Source organism: Bos grunniens, chromosome 5 (genome assembly GCF_055505025.1).
Source record: "Bos grunniens cultivar Pamir isolate PY7600 chromosome 5, Bosgru_T2T1.0, whole genome shotgun sequence".
In the NCBI taxonomy this organism is placed as follows: domain Eukaryota; kingdom Metazoa; phylum Chordata; class Mammalia; order Artiodactyla; family Bovidae; genus Bos; species Bos grunniens.
The window spans coordinates 78,069,975-78,093,116 of NC_141169.1; the positions used below are offsets into that span (position 1 = coordinate 78,069,975).

At 38.1% G+C, this 23,142-nt stretch overlaps 1 protein-coding gene across 2 annotated transcripts in view; it reads left to right on the top strand.

Annotated features, from left to right (window-relative positions):
* Positions 1-23,142, top strand: part of PKP2 (plakophilin 2) — an 80,346-nt gene that overhangs the window by 39,804 nt on the left and 17,400 nt on the right. The window contains exons 5-7 of one of the 2 annotated variants that reach the window (XM_086401357.1): positions 505-712; positions 9,627-9,804; positions 13,150-13,351. In XM_086401357.1, coding sequence (XP_086257483.1) covers positions 505-712; positions 9,627-9,804; positions 13,150-13,180 — 417 coding nt within the window. In that variant the 3' untranslated portion in view covers positions 13,181-13,351. Of the gene's footprint in view, positions 1-504; positions 713-9,626; positions 9,805-13,149; positions 13,352-23,142 lie in introns of those variants that run through there. The other variant, XM_086401356.1, reaches the window with a different exon arrangement.

Sequence of the window (23,142 nt, forward strand, 5' to 3'; positions counted from 1 at the left end):
CTGTCCCCTTAATTGGGCTTCCCAGGTGGCTCAGTGGTAAAGAATCTGCATACAATACAGGAGGCTCAGGTTCAGTCCCAGGGTCAGGAAGATCTCCTGGAGAAGGAAATGGCAACCCACTCTAGAATTCTTGCCTAGAAAATCCCTTGGACAGAGGACCCTGGTGGGCTATAGTCCCACGGGGTCCCAAAAGAGTTAGACATGACTGCCTAAACAGCAACAACATCCACTTAACTATCATTTATTCACCCTTTATTACTTAACTTTGCCCTTCAGTTTTCTTATGGGTTTCAGTCTTCACAGATTTATCCTGAGCCCTTGATGAGAGTTACTGCCTTAGAGCTGGGGTGTGTTGTACACTGGAGTGTCAGGTTGCACCACACATTAATTGGTGGTAGTTATCAGCAAATTCAATGAACTTCATCTGTTCATTCATATTACATTGAATATCTTTACTATCAAATAAAAATTAAAAAGTATCTGAAATATGCATCTACTTCCCAGGTTTATCAGCTTCATGGCATCCCCAAGCTTCTACAGCTCCTAAAAGTTCAGAATGAAGATATCCAGCGAGCCGTGTGTGGGGCCTTGAGAAACTTGGTGTTTGAAGATAATGACAATAAATTGGAGGTAGCTGAACTCAGTGGAGTGCCTCGGCTGCTCCAGGTGTTAAAGCAAACCAGAGACTTGGAGACTAAGAAGCAAATAACAGGTAATGCTTACTATTAACAGGGGTAGCATACTGCACCCCAACCAGATGTGTTAATGTTATTTGTTTTTCTGAAGTTTCCTGAAGCAAATGACGGATGGGCTCATTGTTATCTGTGAGATGGCTTTTAAGGAATATTATTACTGCTGGCTTAGACCCCAGATTCAAGTCAAGTCTGAATTCCTTTTTTTCTAAAGGGGAAATTTTTCTGGAGCTTTTAGTTAATATTTTTAATTAAAAATTCTATGCACCTTTTATCACCTGGACCCCTGTCAATACCAGCTTCGTAACTTCCCTGTCCCTTGACCTCCTAAAAAGAAAACATGACTAGATATGTTTTTCAGTTCTCCATTTCATATTTCTATTTAAATACTGATTTGGAAAAATAAATATCTCTTTTCTGTGTGTGGGTTGGAAAACTAATCAGAAATAAAGTAATGCTTTTAATAATTCTTGAAGCATGGAAAAACGTGGCTTAATTTTGTTTAAAGGAATAGTGCATATGATAGAAAATAACTCATTGAAAATGATTCATCAGCTCTCTGCTGAAGCTCCCTGAACTCATTACAAAGAATGTAAGAAACCATTACTGAGTATAATCATCAGTAGTATTATCTTGGGGAAACTTTTAAGTATCTTCAGTGTCCTAGGTAGTAGAAATTTTTAATTTATTCTCACAAAAACCTTAGTTTTGAGCTATTTTGAGGTACTGGGTACTAAATCTCAGTTTTACAGATGAAGAAGTTAAGTCCAAAGAAGTTAACCCTTTTTAATATATGAAAGTTTTTCTTAGTGATATAGTTGACAGTGTTCATACTTATCTAAAAGAGGTGCTCCATAAGTATTGTTTAGATTGAACTGAATATCTGTTGCACTTCGGCTATCTTTTATTATACAACAGTTGTCTTTTTTCCTGTAAAAATGTTGTCATTATATCTTCTCTACCCATTTGTATCTCAAAATATCACATTTTTCTATCTTGATATAGTTTAATTTTATAAAACTACATGAAGTTTTGTAATTGTATAAAACTGTATGAAGAGTTGCAGCATATTACCCTTCTGCCAGCATGCTGTCATGTCTTATGAGAGATTTCCTTTCATATCTGTAACTTATATTAAAGTACCTCAGAAATTAAGAGTAATCTCACTTATTCATTCATTCATTCAGCCAACATTTAGAGAGCAGCCTTCAAGTGTCAAGCAAGGCACATCACAGACTAGAGAGGTTGTGAATTTTATTTTCCATCTACTAAAGCATGAACAATTATACAGTGGTTGCCCTTAAAAGAAAAACAAAAAACAAACCTCACGTTTAGAACCTAACATTTTCTTCATTAAACTACAGTAGTGAACACAAAAGAGAATCAGATACATACACAGTCAGGACTTCATGAAGGAGATATGTTTCATTGTGGACCTTAAAAGAGGTATAGACTTTGGACTAGTGTTTTGAAAGAGAATGAAAGTTATTCCCAGCATAGTGAAAATCACTAGTAGAGCAAAGAAGCTGCTGTTCATCTAGAGGAATCTTCAGTAATAAAATGTTCAAGGTTAGGGTGCATGATAGCCAGAAAACTTAGGAGGAAGTGTTTGTAAAGGAAATAATCTGTTGTTTGTGAATGTCCTCTTCTTTTGTGTAGGAAGAAGGAAACTAAGAACAGAGAATATTCTGTGGTATTGATGCCATAGAAATCATTCAGGCTTCTTTAGATAATCTACAGAGCTGATAAATGGAATTTGTACAATTCCCAGAGTTTCTAGTATAAGCCAAACATCCCTACCAGCAAGTGCTTGTTAACATATTCATTTAACTAAGTTGATACTTGAATGTTTGATACAAATCCTTCTAAATAACCGGCTTCCCTGGTGGCTCAGTTGGTAAAAAATCTGCCTGCAATGCAGGAGACCTGGGTTTGGACCCTGAGTCAGGAAAATCCCCTGGAGAAGGGAATGGCAACCCACTCCAGTGTTCTTGCCTGGAGAATTCCATGGACAGAGAAGCCTGGTAAGATACTCTCCATGGGGTCCCAAAGAGTCGGACACGGCTGAGTGAGTCACACTACTAAATAACTTCCTTTAGCTCTATTAATAGAAGTGCTAAATAAGTGCTTTGTGGGCCTCAAAAATAAATTGTTAATTTAGACACATTTATATCTTTGTTTAGAAACATAAAGTGAGTAGCCATATATATGAATCTTTTCTTGTCTGTTTTATAAACATCTTTTTTTTTATTGAGCCTCTATTATGCGCTCAGTCATGTCTGACTTTTTGCGATCCCATGGACTGTAGCTTAGCAGATTCCTCTGTCCATAGAATTCTCCAGGCAAGAATACTGGAGTGGGTAGCCATTCCATTTGTCGAGGGAATCATTCCCAAACCAGGGATCAAACCCGAGTCTCCAGCATTATAGGCAGATTCCTTAACATCTATGCCTAGTCATAACCTTGAACTTTCTATTTTTTACCTCTGTTTTTCCTGACAGCTCCATAAGGCATGGTATTATTGACTATTTACATATGACCAGTAAGACTCAGGGGGTTACATAAGTTGCCCAACGTTGCACAGCTAGCAAAACAACAAAGCCTAAATGTGAGTCCAGTATTATCTGAGTGTTTTGCTGTATCAAAGTGTCCAAAGTTGCTCCCTTTGGCAGCAATTGACTATCTCCTGGAGTTTGCTCAAAATCATCTCCATTGAATTGGTGATGCCATCCAACCATGTCATCCTCTGTTGCCCCCTTCTCCTCTTGCCTTCAATCTTTCTCAGCATCAGAATCGTTTCCAATGAGTCAGCTCTTCGAATCAGGTATTGGAGCTTCAGTTTCAACATCAGTCCTTCCAGTGAATATTCAGGGTTGATTTCCTTTAGGATTGACCAGTTTGATCTCATTGCTGTCCAAGGGACTGTCAAGAGTCTTCTCCAGTCCTACAGGTAGAAAGCATCAATTCTTCAGCATGCAAACTTCTTTATGGTCCAACTCTCACATCCCTACATGACTACTGCAAGAACCATAGCTTTGACTATATGGACCTTTGTCAGCAAAGTGATGTCTCTGCTTTTCAATATGCTGTCTAGGTTTGTCACAGCTTTTCTTCCAAGGAGGGAGTGTCTTTTAATTTCATGGCTGCAGTCACAATCCACAGTGATTTTGGAGCCCATGAAAATAAGTCTGTCACTGTTTCCTTTATTTCCCCCATCTATTTGCCATGAACTGATGGGACCGTGATCTTAGTTATTTAAATGTTGAGTTTTAAACCAGCTTTTTCACTCTCTTTCATCTTCATCAAGAGGCCCTTTAGTTCCTCTTCACTTTCAACCATTAGGGTGGTGCCATCTGCATATCTGAGGTTATTGATATTTTTCCCAGCAGTCTTGATTCCAGCTTGTTATTCATCCAGCCTGGCATTTTGCATAATGTACTCCGCATAGAATTTAAATAAGCAGGGTGACCATATACAACCTTGATATACTCCTTTCCCAATTTGGAACTAGTCCGTTATTCCATGTTCAGTTCTAACTGTTGCTTCTTGACCTATATACAGGTTTCTCAGGAGACAGGTAAGGTGTTCTGGTATTCCCATCTCTTGAAGAATTTTCCACAGTTTGTTGTGATCCACACAGTCAGAGGCTTTGGCATAGTCAGTAAAGCAGAAGTAGATGTTTTTCTGGAATTCTTGCTTTTTCTGTGATCCAGTGCTGCTGCTGCTGCTGCTAAGTCACTTCAGTCGTGTCCGACTCTGTGTGACCCCACAGATGGCAGCCCACTAGGCTCCTCTGTCCCTGGGATTCTCCAGGCAAGAGTACTGGAGTGGGTTGCCATTTCCTTTTCCAATGCATTAAAGTGAAAATGAAATTGCTCAGTCGTGCCCGACTCTTAGCGACCCCATGGACTGCAGCCTACCAGGCTCCTCCGTCCATGGGATTTTCCAGGCAAGAGTACTGGAGTGGGGTGCCGTTCCCTTCTCTGGTGATCCAATGGATGTTGGCAATTTGATCTCTGGTTCCTCTGTCTTTTCTAAATCTAGCTTGAACATCTGGAAATTCTCAGTTCACATCCTGTTAAAAGTCTGGCTAAAGGATTTTGAGCATTACCTTACTAGCATATGAAATAAGTGCAGTTTTACAGTAGTTTGAACATTCTTTGGCATTGCCCTTCTTTGGGTTTGGAATGAAAACTGTCCTTTTCTAGTCCTGAGGCCACTGCTGAGTTTTCCAAATGTGCTGGCATATTGAGGGCAGCACTTTAACAGCATCATCTTTTAGGATTAGAAATAGCTCAGCTGATACTCCATCACCTCCAGTAGCTTTTTTGGTAGTTATGCTTCCTAAGGCCTACTTGACTTCACACTCCAGGATGTTTGGCTCTAGGTGAGATGACCGCACCATCTTGGTTATCCAGGTCATTAACACCTTTTTTGTACCGTTCTGTGTATTCTTGCCACCTCTTCTTAATATCTTCTGCTTCAGTTAGGTCCTCAATATTTCTGTTCTTTATTTTGCCTGTCTTTGCATGAAATGTCCCCTTGGTGTCTCTGATTTTCTTGAAGAGATCTCTAGTCTTTCCCATTCTATTGTTTTCCTCTATTTCTTTGCATTGTCCACTTAAGAAGGCTTTCTTATCTCTCCTTGCTATTCTTTGGAGCTCTGCATTCAGTGGGGTATATCTTTCCCTTCCTCTCTTGCCTTTCACTTCTCTTCTTTTCTCAGCTTTTTGTAAATCCTCCTCAGACAACCATTTTGCCTTCTTGAATTTCTTTCTCTTGAGATTTATTTTTAAATAAATGACGTTTGTTATAATATGATATTCCTAATAAGTTTTACAAAAGTTAGGTTAAAGAAGGAATGATCCATGTAAGGGAAATTACAGAAACACATTCCTCCTGTTCTGTGATCATTTTGAAATATAAATTTGAAAAGAATCACTTCTCCTGCTGCTCCTTGAAGATTTAATCATAAAATTTACAAGTTTTGCTATTAACATTATACAGATTTGGTTAGCTATATTTCTAGTCCTAAGGGCAATATTAATAAAACTGGGGTTTAATATCTATTAGATCCCTTTATTCAGTAACTGTATTTTGTAAATATCAGTTGGCAACAAGTTTCTCAATAATGCAGTTATCATTCTCTCACTTAAAATTGCTAATTATTCAAATTATACCCCTTACCAGAATCCTGTTCCTTTATTTTTGGCTAGAAAGAGAGCTTAGTGACAGAAAATTACAGACAGTACACCTACAATAAAGAACTGTAATAATAGAAATGAAGGCACTGTGAATAAACTGACCCAAAGTTAAAGCAAATGAAAATCTAAACCCCAAATATAATGCAGTATCAGGGAATACAGAATGTAATCATTGAAAGAGACATCTATTCAGGGTTATCTAAACCATTAATTTCCCAATGCCAAAAATGTGAATCATTTTTAAAATGGAAATTCCTGGAATCCATCCTGAGAGTCAGGCTTAGTAATTTTTATTAGGAGTATGCCTAAAAAAAACTGCAAGTGTGGCCCAAGAGTACGTGATTCTAATTTGCCACTGCTGCTGCTGCTGCTAGTCTCTTCTAATACTCTAGTTTTGAGATAAAGCACCTTGTTGATATTTTCATAAAAGATGAGCTCATTTTTGTTGGCTCCAGTGATAATGCTGGATCTTACAAGCAGATCTTTCTGTCTTCTTCAAAGTTCTTTTAGAAGTTTATGCTTTCACTGAGCCAAAATCTCCTTTCTCAGAATTTCCACTCATTGCTCTGGTTTTGCCTCCTGTAACCACAGAAAATGATATGTAGTTGTTAAATAATGCATTTTTTTTTAGTTACTAGAGAGCCTGCGTTCTTATGTGGATTAGACGCTTTTCGCTTTGGGTTGGGCTTCCCTTGTGGCTCAGCTGGTAAAGAATCCGCCTGCAATGCAGGAGACCTGGGTTTGATACCTGGGTTGGGAAGATCCCCTGGAGAACAGACCGGCTACCCACTCCAGTATTCTGGCCTGAAGAATTCCATGGACTGTATAGTCCATGGGGTCGCAAAGAATCAGACACAACTGAGCTTTGGGTTAATTTTCCTATTAATAATTTAATTTTTTAAAATTTATAAGAACTTTGTATATTAATGGTATTTAACCTTTGTCCTGTATTGTCATATACCTTTTCCCAATTGGTAATTGGTCATTTACTGATTTTGTATGTATGTGTGTGTTATGGTGTGTGTAAGGATGTACAATCCTGAATCTCTAGTGAACATTTAAGCTCTTTCCTAGCTTTGTATCATACAGAAATTTGGCAAGCATGACATTTCTGTATAATATCTTACATTAAAAATTCAAAAATTATACTGAAATTCCCCAAATGATATACTTCTCTAGTAATAATATAGCATGCCAAACTACAAAGGACATTGACTGTTGGAAGAAAATTCCATTCCCTTTGTTCAAATTAATCCTCTCTGGTTTTTATTGTAAAGTGTACTTTTCCTTTGAGTGCTCTGTGTGGTCCTTTTTAAAAAGAGGAAATGCCATTATGCTTCACATTTTTAAGCTTCTGGCAGGCAGAGACTGTTAATTTGTTTGCTTATTTAGAGCAGGAAGCTTTTATTTTCCTTTTCTCTCTTTTCTCTTCAGCTTTCTTTTGCAGCTTAGTAACCAAAACTCAACCTCAGACCTGCCCTTCAGTTGTTTTCAGCCACCTTAGTTTTCTGGAATTTTATTCTGTCTCTCCCTTTCCAGGGCCTCTTAATATGAGGTGTGACCAATGAAGTCATTGTGTTGCAAAGCCTGTGGTTGAGTGACACTGCTAACCCCAAATGCCAGTTTGATCAGGAAAAGACCTCATCAGCCAGAATTCTAGTCCTCATGAAACACTAGACCCCGTATTGCTTTGTCTAATGGAAGCTAGGTGTAAGCTGTGGTGGATATTTGGTGATTTAAATAAAAAATTAGTTACTTGTACACAGCTAAAGTAAACTGTTTGGAGAAGGCAATGGCACCCCACTCCAGTACTCTTGCCTGGCAAATCCCATGGACGGAGGAGCCTGGTAGGCTGCAGTCCATGGGGTCGCTGAGGGTCGGACACAACTGAGCGACTTCACTTTCACTTTTCACTTTCATGCATTGGAGAAGGAAATGGCAACCCACTCCAGTGTTCTTTCCTGGAGAATCCCAGGGATGGGAGAGCCTGGTGGGCTGATGTCTATGGGGTTGCACAGAGTCAGACACGACTGAAGTGACTTAGCAGCAGCAAAGTAAACTGTTTAAGCCCCAAAAGACTACATCAGGCCTAGAATGCTCTAATTGAATGGCCAGATACAAGTATGGTTGATTAACTACTAAGCTTTAATCACAAGCTAGTATTTCTGTAATTGATATCAGGGGAGGTAATATCACTACATAATTTAGCTGAGACCACCATGTTTGCTTTATTCATAAAGTGGCTGCCCTGTATATCTGTGCTTCCTCTGTTCTTCATGCAGACAAAGCAATAAATTTAAGAAGTCAAAATTACTGACTGGGCGGTGGGGCATGAATAGGAAGAAAATTCTCTTTCTGTCCCTTCTTTCTTTCTGCTTTCTTGGATGATAGTGAGTTATAGTAATTTACTGAAGAATGAAAGATGGCACAGGAACTTGACACCTGCTGGGAGTCACTGGAATAGCAAGCAGTAGGTATATAGTCCTTCCACTGAATCAGAGGTATTTGAGCACCAAATTTGTGAGAAAAACAAATCCTAAATGTAAATGCATGCAACTTTGTATTCTCTCTCAATACCCAGCTTCAGTCCCTGTGGATGTCCCTGGAAGTACAGTATTCTGTTATCTTAATTTCTTCCTGAGTTGGCTGATACGGCCTTTCTTTTTAATTGGAGGTTGAGGGGATTCAAGAGGACAGGAAAGTTAAGTGAGTAAATGTGGTACCAGTCTTAGACCAATGCTTAGCCCCTGCAAGTTGGCAAGTAGAGTAAATACTCTTATCTCTCCTTCTCTGCTAAACTGTAATATAAGATGAGGTAGCACTAGCATCAGAGAAGGAAATGGCAACCCACTCCAGTATTCTTGCCTAGAGAATCCCGTGGACAAGAGAGCCTGTGGGCTGCTGTCACGGGGTCACACAAGTCGGACACAACCGAAGGGACTTAGCATGCATGCATGCATTGGAAAAGGAAATGGCAACCCACTCCAGTGTTCTTGCCTAGTGAATCCCAGGGACAAAGGAACCTGGTGGGCTGCCGTCTATGGGGTCACACAGAGTCGGACACAACTGAAGCGACTTAGCAGCAGCAGCAGAGCTAGCATAAGTTCTGGGAGGACATAAAGTTTACCATTGGGTAGGAGTTAATAAATATTCATTGGTGATATTGATCGGCCTACTCTTGACAGGCATAGGCAAAGGCTTTCTACAGGCTTTTCCTGCTGTTATCGGAAAGCGAATGTCAGGTGGGAGTTGTGGGTAGTAGGGAAGCAGGAGGCAGGCAGAGATATTCTTAGATATGTATCTAAGGGAGAAAAATATGAGTCTTAAAATGTTGAACTCTTAATTATAGTAGGATCGTTTCAAGCTTTCCTGTTGATGAGCCCAAAATTTATTATCCTAATGAGGTCAGCTTTGTGGTAGGATCTTTTAAGAGAATAGTACTAACAATTTTTGGCATTCATTTATGTTCTTGATTAATTTAAATATGTATAGTTTCACATTGTAAGTTCTCTTTGTTTTATATATATTTTAATTTTTCTTATGGGATAGCTTCCATTGGCATCTAATGATGTCTAAACCAGTTCTTTCCCTTGTGAAAAGGACCATCTCCCCCACCTTGTTTTTTTTTATAACCAGCCATGGATCTAAGGGTGATGGTCTTAATTGACCTTTTCAGCAGTCATTTTGACCTAGCCCTGCGCTGTTTTGATGGTACTCTTTACTTTTCTAGGTTTGCTGTGGAATTTATCCTCTAATGACAAACTTAAGAATCTCATGATAACAGAAGCCTTGCTTATCCTCACTGAGAATATCATCATCCCCTTTTCGGGATGGCCAGAAGGAGACTACCCGAAAGCAAATGGTTTGCTTGATTTTGATATATTCTACAATGTCACAGGATGCCTAAGGTAACGCCAGTCTACATCTCCCTCAACATTTTCTCTGTTGACTCTAAATACTGCATCCAGATCTGTCTTAAACTCTACCCAATTACCTGGAAATACAGTTAAAAATTATAAAGATCACTCTTAAGTACTAGAAGCACAATATAGAAAAGAGTACTGTTTTTCCTGATATGTTTGATTCCCGAAGCTACCCACAGTAGCTCAGGAAAGAGAGCATATCATTTCCGATAGGTAAACTGGAAATCCAGTCTGAACACCTACAAGTCCGTGCAGACTGGAATTCCCTATCTCACAGGATTTAAGTCAGGCTGCATGCTATTTTTCAGTTGACAAAAATATAATTTAATGACATGGTTAAAAAAAAATAGTTTTGAACCTGGTGTTTTTAAATAGGCAACAAAACCTAAAGGGATAGATTATCTTGCCACAAGAATAGCTACAAAAGAAGTTAGTTTGATCAGCATTTCTAAATATTGGGATGAAAAAGGTGCTTGAAATGTTTTCTGCCCTGGACTGTCAGGTGCCAACTAAACCAGGAGGAAATAGAAATGCATGAAGGAAGAGGAAATGTTAGTCTTAATTCCTCTAGAAGTGTGTGTCTCAGGCTTTCTTACATATATTTGAAAATAATCATTGTCCTTTATGTCTAAAGATTAAAAGAAACCAAACAGATATGTAATCAAAATTAGGCAGCCCAGAAGAAGCTGGGATATATTTTGCCTTTTGGTCTTTTCTCTAGTTTCACAGTTCACATTTTGAGGGAATCTGTTTGGATGATAACAGAGGGAATTTATTATGGTAAGATATTTATCTTATCTCCATAATTAATCACACTGTGTGTGCATGCACACGTGCTCAGTCGTTTCCAATTCTTTGTGGCCCTATGGACCGTAGCCTTCCAGGCTCCTCTGTCCATGGGATTTCCCAGGCAAGAGCTGTGGAGTGGGTTGCCATTTCCTCCTCCAGGGGATCCTCCCATCCTAGGAATCGAACCCACATCTCGTGTGTCTCCTGCAGTAGCAGGCAGATTCTTTACCACTAGCTCCACCTAGAAAGCCCATAATTACAGAGTAATACATATCAAATACCAGGTTTTCATGAAGAATTATGTTAGCCACTGAGAGTTTTTCAAAGATGAATGAGAAAATTCTTAAGAAACCTTTAATCTAGCAGGGGATGCAGATGAGCAAATAAACTAGAATGCAATGAAATATGTTACAGCAAATTTTTCTATAGCTCTCATTGCCTTACCACGTGCAGCAGAGTTCTTAGTGTGGCAGATTAGGTTAGGACTGTTTCACTTCATTGTGTACATGGCAGGTACACAATTCAAACTTCCTTTTTTAAATCTTTTTGCTTATTTATTTTAATTAGAATATAATTGTTTTACAATGTTCTGTTAGTTTCTGCAGTATCACAATGTGAATCACCTTCACACCCCTCTAGGTCATCACAGCACCGAGCTGAGCTCCCTGTGCTATATATAGCAGCTTCCCACTAGCTGTCTGTTTCACAGATAGTGTAAATATGGCAGTGTATATGTGTCAATGCTACTCTCTCAATTCGTACCACCCTCTCCTTCCCCTACTGTGTCCACAAATCCATTCTCTACATCTATGTCTCTATTCCTGCCCTGTAAATATGTTCATCAGTACCATTTTTCTAGATTCCATATGTATACATTAATATGTGGTATTTGTTTTTCTCTTTCTGACTTACTTCACTTTGTATGACAGACTCTAGGTTCATCCACATCCCTGCAAATGATCCAGTTTCATTCCTTTTTGTGGCTGAGTAATATTCCACTGTATATATGTACCACATCTTTTTATCCACTCATCTGTCAGTGGGCATTTAGATTGCTTCCATGTCCTGGCTATTGTAAATAGTCCTGCAGTGAACATTGGGGTACGTGTATTTTTTTCAATTATGGTTTTCTGAGGGTATATGCCTAGTAGTGGGATTGCAAGGTCATATGGTATTTTTTGTTTTTTAAGGAACCTCCATACTGTTCCCTATAATGGCTGTATCAATTTACATTCCCATCAACAGTACATGAGGGTTCCCTTTTCTCCACACCCTCTCCAGTTTGCAGAATTTTTGATGATAGCCATTCTGACCAACTTCATTGTAGTTTTGATTTGCATTTCTCAAATAATGAGCCTTGTTGAGCATCTTTCCGTGTGTTTGCTGGCCATCTGTATGTCTTCTTTGGAGAAATGTCTGTTTAAGTCTTCTACCCACTTTTTGATTTGCTTGTTTTTTTGATTTTGAGCTGCTTGAGAAGCTTTTGTATTTTGAAGATTAATGCTTTGTCAGTTGCTTTGTTTGCAGATACTTTCTCCTAATCTAAGGGTCATCTTTTCATCTTGTTTATGACTGCCTTTGCTCTGCTAAGGCGGTGGAGAAAGGATCTTGCTCAATTTATGTCAAAGAGTATTCTGCCTGTTTTCCTCTAAGAGTTTTATGGTGTCTGGTCTTTCATTTAGGTTTTTAATCCATTTTGAGTTTATTTTTGGTATGGTATTAGGAAGTGTTATAACTTCATTCTTTTACATGTAGCTGTCCAGTTTTCCCAGCACCATTTATTGAAGATGCTGTCTTTTCTCCATTGTATATTCTTGCCTCCTTTGTTAAAGATAAGGTGACCATAGGTGTGTGGGTTTATCTCTGGGCTTTATCGTATTCCGTTGATCTGTATTTCTGCTTTTTTGCCAGTATCATGCTATCTTGATCACTGTAGCTTTGTAGTATAGTCTGAAGTCAGGGAGTGTGATTCCTCTAGCTCCATTTTTCTTTCTCAAGATTACTTTGGCTATTCGGGGTCTCTTGTGTTTCCATACAGATTGTTAAAAAAAAGTTTTCTAGTTCTGTGAAAAATGCCATTGGTAATTTTATAGGGATTGCATTAAGTCTGTAGATTGCTTTGGGTAGTATAGTCATTTTCATAATATTGATTCTTCAAATCCAAGAACATGATATATCTCTCCATCTGTTTATCAGTATCTTATAGTTTTCTCCATACACATCTTTTGTCTCCTTAGCTAGGTTTTATTCCTAGGTATTCTATTCTTTTTGTTGCATTGATGAACAGGATTGTTTCCTTAGTTTCTCCTTCTGATTTTTCATTGTTAGTTTATAGAAATGCAAGGGATTTCTGTGTAATAATTTTGTATCCTATGACTTTACTAAATCCATTGATTAGCTATAGTAGTTTTCTGATGGCATCTTTAGGATTTCTATGTGTAGTATCACGTCATCTGCGAAAGTGACCATTTTACTTCTTTTCCAATCTGGATTCCTTATATTTCTTTTTCTTCTCTGATTGTCATGGCTGGGACTTCCAAGCTTCCTTAAACCAAGTGATTCATGTGGCTGAGATGTTAACAGTCACTTGTGGAAGTGAAAGAAGTACACCAGGAGCCATGGCCTCAAGGACTGGGACAGAAATTCAGCATCCCTAGGACTCAATCTCCTGTTGACAGGCATACCTCAGATATATTGTAAATTCGGTTCCACACCCCTGCAATAAAGTGAATATTGCAATGAAGCAAGTCGCACAAATTTTTTTGTTTCCCAAGTGCATATATAAGTATGTTTATATTATACTGCTACTGCTACGTCGCTTCAGTCGTGTCCGACTCTGTGCAACCCCAGAGACGGCAGCCCACCAGGCTCCCGCGTCCCTGGGATTCTCCAGGCAAGAACACTGGAGTGGGTTGCCATCTCCTTCTCCAATGCATGAAAGTGAAAAGTGAAAGTGAAGTCGCTCAGTCGTGTCCAACTCTTAGCAACTCCATGGACTGCAGCCTACCAGGCTCTTCGATCCATGGAATTTTCCAGGCGAGAGTACTACTGGGACGTCCCTGGCATTCCAGTGGTTAAGACTCATGCTCCCAAAGCAGAGGGCCCAGGTTCAATCCCTGGTTGGGGAACTAAGATCCCACGTGCTACACATGGCATAAAATAAATAAAGATTAAAAGAAATATTTAATTACTAAAAATGCTAACCATCATCTAACAACACAGAGTTGCCACAAACCTTCAATTTGTTAAAAAATACTTGTAATGTCTATAAAACTCAATAAAGCAAAGCACAATAAAACAGGATATGTCTGTACATACCATCTCTGCTTACTCTTCTTTGAAGACTACTGGGCTCATTGTCTAAAAATGCAAACAAGCCTTCTCCACATAGCAGATCCCTAAACCACAGGCCACCCAACAGAAAAAGTACACTTCTTTCTTCAAGTGTCAGTCTCAGGGAAGGTTTAACCCTGGCCCTGCTTCTGAAAAGTGCATATCATTTGAGCCTCTGTCCCCTGGATTGGACAGACCTGAATCAGATACTTGCTTCATGGCAACGATGACAACAAGGTTTGTTAAAGTAGCAAGAGGGAAGGGAACACTTGCTGGGAAAATAAAGCAAAAATAGAAGACACCTTCCTCAGTTACAGCATATGCAACCTTTCTGGGTCTGTCTACAAACTTCTTTAAAGTCTTACTTCATGTTTTTCCAAACATACATCAAAGTACAAGCAAACTACAAAATACTTGCTTTCCTTAGATATTATAGGTAATTTCATATAGTCAAGGCTTTGTTCAATTTTATTTCCTGGGAAACATTTTCCATTATCTTCCCATTAAATACTTCCCATTAAATGCTCCTAATCATCTAACACCAAAGATAGAGTTCATCTTTTCTATAAAACATTTTTGTGCCTCCTCAGACAAACACCATTACTTGTTTTTAAGAATTCAAATGGGAATTTTTACAGGTAAATCACCTGTGTACAGATTTTGCATCCATTACTGTTTTTATTGGAAGTTATTTACATACCTTTTTTTATTAGATTGTGAACTCTTAAGAGCTAAGCCTATGCATTGTTTTAATCTCTAATTCCTAGCACCTAGCAAGGTTTCTGACACATAGTAAGCAAGTGAAAAGTATTTGAGTGAAATGGGTAAATGAATGAATGAGCAAATTAAAATCCATCATAAGTTAGGTGGATAATCAAGCCTGGCAAGGTATCAAATTTGTAATGGAAAGTAATGAAACAGAAGTTAGAAACATTAGCTAAGGCCAGACTGGGGGCATTATAAAACATGCTAATGAGTTGATTTTTTTTCTTCTGTAAGCAAAATTTATAATGTGGGGAGAATAGAAATTAAGTTCTGTGTGACGTAGAAAAATTATAATATCAAAATGAAAGGTATGTTGGGAAGGTAGAAATCTAAAGACAAAGATATTGGTTACGAATCTTCCTGTAGTCTTCTTTTATGAACAAGGAATAACAGACTTGCATGGTTTGAATGAAGCACATTTTTCAGATATATTTAATCCTAAATCTACTCCCGTCATAATGATACCATTTTAAACTGTTTGCAAAGACAATCCAAACCACTGGTTTGAACTACTTTCAGAAGCAGAATATTACACAAAGACTGGGAAATTGAGCATCATGGTATTTGCTTACTAAAATAATCTATTCTTATTTCATCTATATATCTAGTTTATAATAATAATAGCTAACATTTATTGTATATTATGTTGTAAAAACTGTTCAAAATGCTTTGTGAGAATTTCCTCAATTTATTCTCAGAGTGACCCTTGTAAAGTAGGCCTTCCCATTTTATGGATAGGGAAAGTGGAGCTGAGAGAGGTTAAGTGATTTTCACAACATCACACAGCCAGTAGGAGACAAAGCTGGAATTCGCATCCAGGAAGCCTGTCTCCAAAACCGAGCTCTTCATCTAGTCCTGGATATGCTGACATTTATCAGTGTATACAAACTGTATATACCTGTTTACAAACTGCTCTGCTGTGGATTAAGCCTCTGCCCTTTACAGTCTCGTAACCACAGAGTCAGGTATGCCAGTGTACAGTCATGTTCTGTCTTATTATGGGCATTATATCTGTGTTTCAGTAATTGTCTTTTTTAAAGAGTACTATGCAAGTAGAACCTCTGCACTGAATTTCCTATTAACAAAGAAGACAGAAAGCATATGAAGTTGGAGGTCTTTCCAAGAGAGGAGTTGGCCTCGTAGACTACTTCAGGTAGATGTCACAATGGGTATAAAAGTCAGTAAGGAGATGTAAATTAGAAGCTAGGAAAAGACCTATAGGGAACCTTCAGTCAAATAGACTCGATTTCCATGAGGGTAGAGCTGTCTTGTGAATAGTTGCTTACTTCTTTTTTCTTTTTAATTTTTAAATTTGTATTGGAGTATAGTTACTTTACGATACTGTGTTATTTTCTGCTATACAGCAAAATGAATCAACTATTTATATGTATATACACACCCACTTTCTTTTTTTTGTATTTCGTTCCCGTTTAGGTCACCACAGGGCACTGAATAGAGCTCCCTGTGCTATACAGTACACTCTCATTAGTTATCTGTATTATACATAGTAGTGTAAATATGTCAAGCCCAATCTCCCAGTTCATCCTACCCTGTCTCTCCCCGTTTGGTGTTCATACATTTGTTCTTTACATCTGTGCATATATTTCTGCTTTGCAAATAGGTTCATCTGTACCATTTTCCCAGATTCCACATATATGTGTTAATATACAATATTTATTTTTCTCTTTCTGACTTCATTCTGTGACAGTCTCTGGGTCCATCCATGTCTCTGCAAATTGCACCATTTCATTCCTTTTTTTGGCTGAGTAATATTCCATTGTATTATATGTGCCACATTTTCTTTATCCATTCTTCTGTTAGTGGACATATAAGTTTCTTCCATGTCCTGACTATTGTAAATAGTGCTGCAAAAAACATTGGGGTACATATATCTTTAGGAATTATGGTTTTTCTGACTCCAACTTACTCTAAAAAGATTTTGACTGGTGTTGACTAGCTCTGATAAAAATGAATCCTAACTACATAAAAAGGTCATAAATGTTAACAAATATAATTTCTACAAGTTCACTGGAGGTATTGTCTCCTCTGCTGAGTGTGGAACCAACAATGAATTAGCATCCTGAGTGTATTTTGACATTGTGGTTGACTTAGGTTAGTGTGGCTAAATTCCTTCAATCTACCTTAGAATAAAACTTCTGCATACCAGTGACTTTGTCTCTTGATTAATTTGATGATGAGATCAGTTCTGAGAGGGACCACCCAGGTCTTTATGTAGCAGTGGGTCAGAGTGAATATGCTCTGCAGGTAAAATCTTTGTTTCGTTAATGAACTTGTGACAGTGACTTCAGTTCGGCCCACCTGGAGCTGTTACCAGCTCCAATGCCGTACTGTGAGATGGCATTCACATAGGAGAACACACATGGGTTATCCTTCGAAAATTGTCAACTACACCATGTGCACGCATGCTAAGTTACTTCAGTCATGTGCGACTTTTTGCAACCCTATGGACTGTGGCATTTTTTTCTTAAACAATATGATAGCATAATGAATAGTTTAGTAAAAGAAAAATAAATTGTACATTCCAATTTGTGGTAGAGCTGTCAGAAGCAGTTGTTAGGATTTCTTCATACCTCCACATGCAGTGGCATCATGTTGCCCCTTGAAATCAGCCATGGTAGGAATATTTACACCACAGAAATTTGCAAATGCTACAAATCAGAACTCTCCCCACTCCCCTTCCCCTGCCTCCAGGGGTCAGACAGGCACTTAAGTGGACAGGTGTAAGACTATGGGCTGCTGTCTGACTAGAAAGTGGGGGGGAAATGCTTACCCCAAAGAGAAGTAATATTCAAAGTTCTGGAAGACACTTTAAGCCAAACACAGACTCTTCTGAGGCAGCTGCTGTTAACAGTCTCATTCTTCAGTTGAAGAAATTAAGTGCCAATGACTCTTCCACAATAATAGAAGCAGTTATCAGAAATTTGAGAAAAGCAACTAATCCATGCTTCTTGGGATTTTACCACTTGGTCTGTCTTTCCTCTTGCTCTTATCCAACCCTGTCCAGTACTCAAGTGCCTGCTGTATCCAAAGCACTGTTTAAATTTCTGAAATTTCAAAGGGGAATGGGACCTATTTTTGCCCTGGAGGAACTCCAGGTTTAGTGGGGGAAAGGCACCAGAAGAGATAACCACAATCCATTTGATAAGAAGTGTAGAAGCGGTCTGAAAGGACTGTCATGGAGGCACTGAGTTGCTTAACTGATATTTCCTGGGAGTTGGGGAAAATGTTACTGGAGAGTCACATGTGGTAAAGGATGAGTAGCTGTATGAATGAATGTCTCCTCAATCATACCTCATCATTTCATCACTAGTTCATCTCTGTCCTTTTTCAGGATAGCCATATAAAAATATGAATTCACAAAAGTCTGAAAAGTTGCTTTCCTGAAGTCCTATTATTTGTTAATAACCATTTGCTTAATTTTATCTCCACATCTGATTACCAGTTATTTCCAAGACTCACAGACTTAGAGAACCAGTATGTGGTTGGGGGGAGGGGATAGATTGGAAGTTTGGGATTGACATATACACCCTGCTACATTTAAGATAGATAACCAACAGCACAAGGAATTCTGATCAATTCTGTAATAAGCTAAATGGAAAAAGAATTTGAAAAAGAGTAGATACATGTGTATATATCGGAGAAGGCAATGGCACCCCACTCCAGTACTCTTGCCTGGAAAATCCATGGACGGAGGAGCCTGGTGGGCTGTAGTCCATAGGGTCACTAAGAGTCGGACACGACTGAGCGACTTCACTCACTTTTTGCTTTCTTGCATTGGAGAAGGAAATGGCAACCCACTCCAGTGTTCTTTCTTGCCTGGAGAATCCCAGGGACAGGGAAGCCTGGTGGGCTGCCGTCTATGGGGTCACACAAAGTCAGACACAACTGAAGCGACTTAGCAGCAGCATGTGTATATGTAACTGAATCACTTTGCTGTAAACCTAAAACTAATACAATATTGTTAATCAGCTATGCTCCATTATTAGATAAAAATTAAAAAAACACACACAACCATTTCTGCATTGTAAAGGCTACCTCAGAATTTGCCATTTTGTTTAGGATAATAGGACAAAATGACAAAACATTATGAAACATATTCCTTTTTCCTAATTGTATTTTATGCTGAAGAAGAAAAGCAATTGGTAATGCATTTCTCCTGCAAATGAATTAAAACTGAACTCTTTCCTACATGTGTCATGGTTTAATAAATGTGTTTTAATGAATGTATAATATAGTTATTTGTACTAAAATTTATAACTGTCTTAAAAGAAAATTCCATTTTCACTTATCACTGAAGATCTAGCTAGGGTGGGGAGTAATCAGAGGAAGCAAGCTGTACTTCTAGAAAGAAAAGCAATAATTATTAGCCTTAATCCTGATGAGCTTCTTGATTAAGGACAAGTTTTTTGGTAATATCAATACCAACTACTTTTTGGAAAAAGAATATCTCCATGTAAATTTTTAATATATTCAATTATATCTGCTGCTGCACAATAAAGCATGTATTTTTGAATTTCATTTTTTATAATACCTGGATATCAAACTTCAGAACTCTGCTGAATCTGTGGTTCCTTAACTGTGCTTTTCATTCTGTTTACCTTTGCTTAGTTATCCCTTATTCTGAATACTCCTGACAAAAAGATTTATCTGGTCTGTCTCTGTGCATAATCCTATTTAGTTACTCAAATAATTAAGAATTAGATAATTAAATGAGAGTACTAATTTCTCTTATTATCAAATAACTATTTTCCTTTTTCGTAAGACAGATCTTTAGTAAAGTTGATGTTCCTTGTCCTGGAAGGAACAAGACATGTAGGTTGTACAGCTTTGTTCTGTTCCCAGTGTTGCTTCTGTTTGCAGAATGAGCAGCTGACTTTGGCTGATGTTTGCGGATACCTGCAGGATCTGATGTTGACTTAGAGTAACAGACAAACCCTTCTTTTGGCATAGAGTTTTTGTTCCTCTGCCAGTTCAAGTGAGGCTCCCCTTTTGTTCTATGCAACCACAAGCTGCCTCTGCCGCTTTCTCTAGGTTAATCACAGACAAGGCCCAACTGTTTGATATGTATCAGCTGAGAGCTAAACAAAAACCCAGACCTAAATCTCAAATATCAACAGGAAGAAGGATGCCTCCTTATCAGCCAGTGTCTTATCAAGTGCCTATTGGGTCTTAGAATGGACTCAGACCAAGCTCTTAAATTGACTGGTACCACTTGGGATTCAATTTATAACGTGTTATTAGGAAGCCTATAATTGTTGGTGAAAATGAAAATATGGCCACAGTTTTTTTAAAACCATTGTGGTGATCACTAAGTATGCTGATTAGACCTTTAAGATAGGTACATTAACACACATGTAAATTTGTGTTAGTAGAAAACCACCTATTATCAGAAGTAGTCCCTCGTGTTTTTTGTTTTTTGTTTTTTTTATCTCTGCATCTTAGAATTACCAGTCGGTGAAATGTCTTGAAAAGATTCACTCCTGTCCTGTTGTTGCCTGCCATTCTCATGCCCTGGTGGCTAACTACGGCCTTTAATTCCAGTTGTCAATACACGACATTTGGACGTTCTGTGTTGTAACAAACTTTCTTTCAATGCTGATAGACTATATTTGACAGCTTGCCTGCAGTAGCCCCACACAGATAACTTTTTTTGGAAGGGCCATTAAAAATCCCATTAGAAGTGGGTAATTCTGATTTTAAAGAATAGTCATAGGTCAGGAATCTGAATGAAATTCAGCACACCCTAATTTCAGGAATTTTGTGAAAGCATAATATTTGCAAAGTATACAGTAATGTCTAGCACATGCACTAAATTGCAGTTATTCTTATCATTTGACACTGTTCACATTTTGGTTTGCCATATGAATTTAAAGTTTATTGTCATTAATCTTAACAAAGACAGTTCTTTATTTTAATTCCAGCAAGGTCCTGGGTGTTTGTTTTTTGTTTTTTGTTTTTCCTCCTTTTGATTGTGACACTGAGGAATGTGTGAGATAAATGGTCCTGGAGAGAATCAGGAATCACTGATTTGCTTTCAGATAAATCACCTGAAGTCTCCAATGTGAAGTTTTGGTTAGAGACATACAGAGGTTCAGATTCTATTTTTTTCTCACCCCTTACAGGTCACATTACCAAAAAAATTCTTCTTAATATCAAACACAAGCAGCTAAAGTTTGCACTGGTTCCTCCTACTCAGGCCCAGTGGAGGTGAAGAGCTATGAACCAGCCCTGCCTTTATATTTAGAGTAGTTCACATCCTTCTCTACCCATCTCCTCCTGAGGCCCCAGCCTCTAGCCCCAAAGACCTGATACTTAAATTTTAATACATAACAGGGTACAGTTCTAATTTCCAGAAAGGTGCTCACATATTTACTCAGACTTCTGCTAAATTATACCAAGGGGAAATAAATTCATCATTTAATCAAATTCAAACCATAGACACTAAATTAAACATTTCCAATACATTCATTGGGTTTCCCTGGTGGCTCAGAAGGTAAAGCGACTGCCTGCAGTGTGGGAGACCAGGGTTTGATCCTTGGGTCAGGAAGATCCCCTGGAGAAGGAAATGGCAACCCAGTATATTCACTGGTAACTCTGATAATGAACTTTTATCGAGTAACTACTGTGGTTTTTATGGTCTTTTTTACTTTTCAACAAGATAGTTGTTTTAATATATTTCGTGAACAGTTTTGAGGTAGTTTTCCATATTAAACCTCTATTGGAAAAAAAAAAAAAAACAAACCTCTATTGGGCTACATCTAGGAAACAGTGAAACGTATTTCTCAGGACTCAGGAGACACAGTGTAAAAGGATTGATTCTTCCTAAGATTAGCCATGTTAATTCTCTCATTCCCACAAATTTATCTATTAGTTGTTGAAAAAATACTGTAAGATGAATTTCTTAATAATTTCCTAATAATTACTGATTATTTTCAGAGTGCAATAGCAAATTCCTTTCTAACTAGCGACCTCTATTCATGGATGTATTGCTGTAAAATAATCCACCCTTATCATTTATATTTCTGAGTATCTGAGTAAGGTAGGAACTATTTTTGATATGCAAGAACAAATATTGAGGTAGTAGTGTTCCATGCACTTTCTGTCAGCAAAGGTATCAGCTGTCAGGAACCCCTGATAAGTCCCGTTTCAAGCCAGTAGAGTCTGGATAATACCAAACTACAAGACAACAGTTAGTGTGTGTGAGCTGGAAGTACTGCCAAATTGAATTACCATCCTCACCCAAAATAAACAGCTGAAGTTAAACAAAGCTGAGTCATTCATCTGCACGGTGTGTAAGGGGCTTCGCTAGGAAGAAAGACCTTTTGATTTGTCAAAGCCATTTTAAAACTACTGCCATTCTCCAAGCCAGATGTTGAAAAGGTCAAAGGGAAGCTTTAAAATATGATAACACTGTCTCGGAGTTGGGGGACATACGGTACTTGCTAAACAAATGGCAGACTGAATGAATGTTAGATAAGGTTTGCTCTGCTCTGGTGCCACCCTCAGCACAGAGTAAAGAACAGCTCTCCTATCCTGACTTCACCACTAACTTAATTTCACCAGTAAAAGTAACTTCAGCTCTTTGGTTTCTCCATGTGCAATATAAGGAGACAGTGAAAGATGCTTTTTCAGTTTTGTCAAGCTTCTTAAGATCCCATGACCTTAAAGGCCTCAGAGAATAGACAAAGGATCTTGGTTCAAATAATCATTTCTTGAGAAAAAAATTATAGGAAAAAATGGTTTTATTTACAGTCTATGAGCCAATTCATAATCTTTTTTTTAATGGACAAAGTATCAAAATCTTTCAAGTACAGTGAAAATAAGGAAGTGAATAATTACATTAGAAACATCAAATGAGAACCAAAGTCATAGAGGGGATTTTGTTAAAAAATTCATTGTATTATTTCAGCAACCATTAAATTATTAGTACATGCTTAGTTTTAGGGTACTTGTCTTATCTCCTCAACTATTAGGTTGGATTCTGAAACTGCATTTTCACGGGGTAAAACAGCCGAATATAGATGTGATTTCCATGGGAGCAGGTGCAGTGCTGGGTACTCCTTCCTTGTTCCCTGCAGTTCTTTATACAATGCCAGGCACTTTTGTTCTTTGACAATATGTATTGAAAACAGTATTTGGGGACAGAAAGGCTTTTTAAAATCACTTAGTGCCGTATATTAAAGATGAAGAAAATATGACCCCCAAAGTTCTCAGAATTGTAGTTCTTTCAGTGCTCAGTATCACACTGAGACATTATACACAAAAAGAATATGCTTTGTAATGTTCTGCCTACAGTGAAAGGAGCTGGTCTGATAAATTTTATAGGAATAGCTCTTAGCCAATGAAGTTAGCAAAAGAGAATAAGGGTGGTTCTCAAAACTCTAAAAACCTGAAGTCGTTCTTTTGTCATTCTTG